The 3,648-nt window shown below is 52.7% G+C and overlaps 1 protein-coding gene across 1 annotated transcript; it reads right to left on the bottom strand.

Annotated features, from left to right (window-relative positions):
* Positions 1–249: 249 nt before the first annotated feature.
* LOC102709692 (disease resistance protein PIK6-NP-like) lies at positions 250–2,848 on the bottom strand. Its single transcript, XM_040528579.1, has one exon. The coding sequence runs from the start codon at positions 2,846–2,848 to the stop codon at positions 452–454; it is 2,397 nt and encodes a 798-aa protein (XP_040384513.1). The 3' UTR covers positions 250–451.
* Positions 2,849–3,648: the final 800 nt, after the last annotated feature.

Below are 3,648 nucleotides of genomic sequence, written 5' to 3'. Positions count from 1 at the left end.
GCTTGATCATTCGTCTCACTTAAATATTTTTGACCAGATATAGAAAATTATAAATCATATTTAAAGTTATTTTAGTAATAAATTAAATTATAACAAAACAATCAATAGTTATATAATTTTTTTTAAATAAGACGAATGGTCAAACATATATGTAAAAGTCAACGGTATTATTTAAAAAAATGTAGGTAGTATATTTACGGATTTATTCTTTTGATTCAGTATATATGTTGGTATATAGAGGTGGGTGGGTACATTGGATGTATAAGTAATTTTACGGTCTTTTAATAGGTATTGAAAGGTACTAAAATTTTACGCTGAAATTTTGGTACCTCCTGAAACTTTCTCTCAAAGAAGGACTCTCTACATGCAGATATAGTGAAATGAAATTAATTGCTGTATATATACATACGCGCACGTGCGTACGTTTGGTCCTTATTTTTCCTTCTTCCTTCTACTGCACTGTGACTTCGGACGGTTTGTATTGGCGATAGGTGTCGCCGTTGATCTTCAGCACGAGTCTTGCTAGAGGATCGTCAAACCCAGAAATGTTGCCTGCCTCCGCCATGATCCCGGCGGCCATGTTGCTGTCCATGTTCCAGGCGATGTTCTTCAGCATGGGAGCCGCACCGGGCTCGATTCGGAGCTTCTTTGTGTTGCTGGAGACATGATCGAGCAGAAGAAACCTGAGCTCCACGAACTCCCCCTCCCTGAGGGTCACCTTGTCTTCGACGTAGGACTCGCGGCGGAGCCTGAGGCAGCGCAGGCTCGTCAGCTTGCCGAGCTCACTCAGGCCGTCCTTGGTCAGTAGGCTGTGACGTAGAGTGATGCTGGTGAGGAGATGGAGCTTCTTGATCCACTGAGGAAGGTGGCCTCGGGCGCTGCTCCCCTTGAAGCACTTGAGGTTTAGCGTCTCGAGTTTGCCGGGAAGCGAGAACGATGGCGCGCCACCGCCTCCGGCTCCGGCGGCTGCGCTGGTGCTGTCGACAGTCACGAACCCACCGTCGCCGGCGCCGGCCATGTGGCCAGGCGGCGCTGTGATCCAGACCGACAGAGAGCGCAGGGAGTCGCTCCGCGAGGCGATGGCCGCGAGCAGACGCGCCATGTTTTCCTGGCTGCCGCTGAGCACGACGCCCAGCTTCCATAGCCGCGCGAGAGACCCGACGCGCGCAAGCTTGGCTTGGGCGTGGCGGCCATCGTTGATCCTTACATGCTTCAGTATCTCCGTGTTCTTCCCTAGCTTGTCAGGCACCCTCACGGTGTGGAGCTGTGCTTCGTCGTCGGTGACGCAGCCGGCGAGGAGATGCCTGAGCTCCTGGAGGAAGATGCCCCTCATGGCGTTGGCCTGCACGCGGGTGTCTCTGATGTCCAGCGTCTCCAGATGCAGGAGGTTGTTCATCTGCTTGGGCAGCCAGTAGATGTTGGTCTTCCGGAGGCTCAGATACTTGAGCGACGGCACCAGGTCGCAGATCGTGGTGAGATGGGTCATCGTCAACCCCACGCAGCCCCCAAGATCCAGCACGTTGAGCCGGTACTCCTCGGGGAGCTGCTTGAGCAGCTTGACGATCGCATCGACGGGAGGCAGCTGCTTGCCTTCGTCGGCGCCGCAGAGGGTGGTGACGCACGTCGGCGGCGGACACCACCACCACGGTCTGCGCTGTGGCTGTGGCGGCTGGCGCTGAACCAGCTTCCGGATGTCTATCTGATGCCGGAGGTGAGTGGGCAGGTCGTCGATGAAGTTGTCGGCTTTGGAGATCCTGGAGATGAAGTTCTTGACGGAAGGATCGACGACGCAGCTCTTGATCTTGAGGCCGGCGGGAGGAGCAGGAGCAGGAGAGATGAAGCCTCGGTAGACGAGCTCACGGAAGCAGCGCTCGCCGGCCTCTTCCATGCTGCGTGTAGGGTCGTCTTCTTCGTCTTGCTGCTTGTCCCAGCCGGACACCGTTCCTTCGGCGAGCCATCGCCGGATCAGGCATGTCCTGCTGATGCTCTTCTCCTCGTCGAAGGTTGTGAGGTACTGGAGGCAGCTCTTCTGGTGCGTGGACAGCCTGCTGTAGCAGAAAACCATGACATGGTTGGCCACTCCTGCTTCCCTCGTCTCCTTCTGCAGGTTCTCAAGCAATCCATTGATGTCGTCCGCCAGTTCTTTTTCGTTGCTGGTCCTGTTGAGATCGGCGGATAGAGCTCGACCAAGCATCCTCGCGGCGGCGACATTGGCCGGCCTCTCACGTTTGTCGAGGATAATCTTGAGGACTTGAGATGCAGCATCGCGTGCGGGAGCGGCATCCTTGTTGGCGCCGTACTTGATAGATTCAAAAGTTTTGGCATCAAGAGCACGCAGGCTTGACTCTTCAAGGAGCTCCCAGCCGATGTTGCCGTCTCGGGCGGCCACCTGCGACGTGCCGTCGCCGGCGGCGGCGTCGCGTGGCACGTTGACGTCGTAGCGCTGGCGCCTCTCGCCGACCTCGCGCACGCGCTCCTTGAGCTTGTGGATCTTGTTGGCGAGGCGGTGGCGCCTGGGCGCGGTGCGCACCCACGTGGGGATGTGGCGGAGCCAGGGCCAGAAGCCCGGCTCCGGCGGCCTGAGGTCACGGCGGTAGAGCTTGACGCAGTCGTCGGCGACGTAGGCGAGGTCGCGGACCTGCTTCATCCACGCCCGCACCTGGTCGTCGTGGTGCGTCTTCGTCTTCGTCTTGGTGAGGTACATGAGGAAGCCGTTCATGCTGTCCAGCTCGTCCTTGATGAACTGGATGTCGGCCTCCACCGTGCTCAGGAGCTTCGCCTCCTCCTTCACCGCCTTCGTCAAGAACGCCAGCGCCGAGTCCACCGCATTGTTCGTCAGATGAGCCATCAACCCACCACTCTTTCTTTCTTTGGTACCTTATGTATCGATCCAATTGTATATATGTTGCAAATGATCGAGCGATCGATCGGCAAGAAATAGGATGGATTGTTGCAAAAATGATCGATCGGCGAGAAATAAGATGGATGGATCGATGCTAACTTCACATGGATGGATGCATTTTATACCTGCCTCGCGAAGAGGAAGAAGAAATAGCGTGCAAGCTAGCTATATTCCACTGAACAGGATGCTAATAGTTGCATGTAGATCTAGTTAAGATAGATGCTAAGATTGTGCAAAGAAAAACCAGCTGGCCGGCCATGGATTGGAGCCGAATGCATGCATGCTTTCCCTTTGTTTGCCGAGGGAGCAGTGAATCGAATCTGTCGCAGCTGCCAATGCATCGTCTATATATCCATTTTGAACAGCAGGCAACCTGTTGTCCACGCCAACAACGATCGATCTTTTGCACGCTGTCCCTGCACAATTAATTAGTCAATGATGACGAGCTTTATTTACTTGATTTTCTAAAGACTCATACAACTTATTTAAAGATTAACCGCATAGTAGCACATGGGCTTTCTTTTATTATCTTTAAAAAGTATATTAAGATACCAAACAACATATTTCCAAAAACAAAAATAATAATTTGTGATCTCAAAGCCAAGGACAAAAAATAAACTTCGTTGAACAAGCACCAAAATTAATACTAAATTTAATGCTGAAAATTTAAGAAGAAACAAAAACATGAAAGTGAGAAACTCCATTCTGCCCATTGCGTTGGCTCGCCATCCAATGTGTTTGTTCAG

This window comes from Oryza brachyantha, chromosome 11 (assembly GCF_000231095.2).
Source record: "Oryza brachyantha chromosome 11, ObraRS2, whole genome shotgun sequence".
In the NCBI taxonomy this organism is placed as follows: Eukaryota; Viridiplantae; Streptophyta; class Magnoliopsida; order Poales; family Poaceae; genus Oryza; species Oryza brachyantha.
This window is presented reverse-complemented; position numbering and strand designations above follow the sequence as displayed.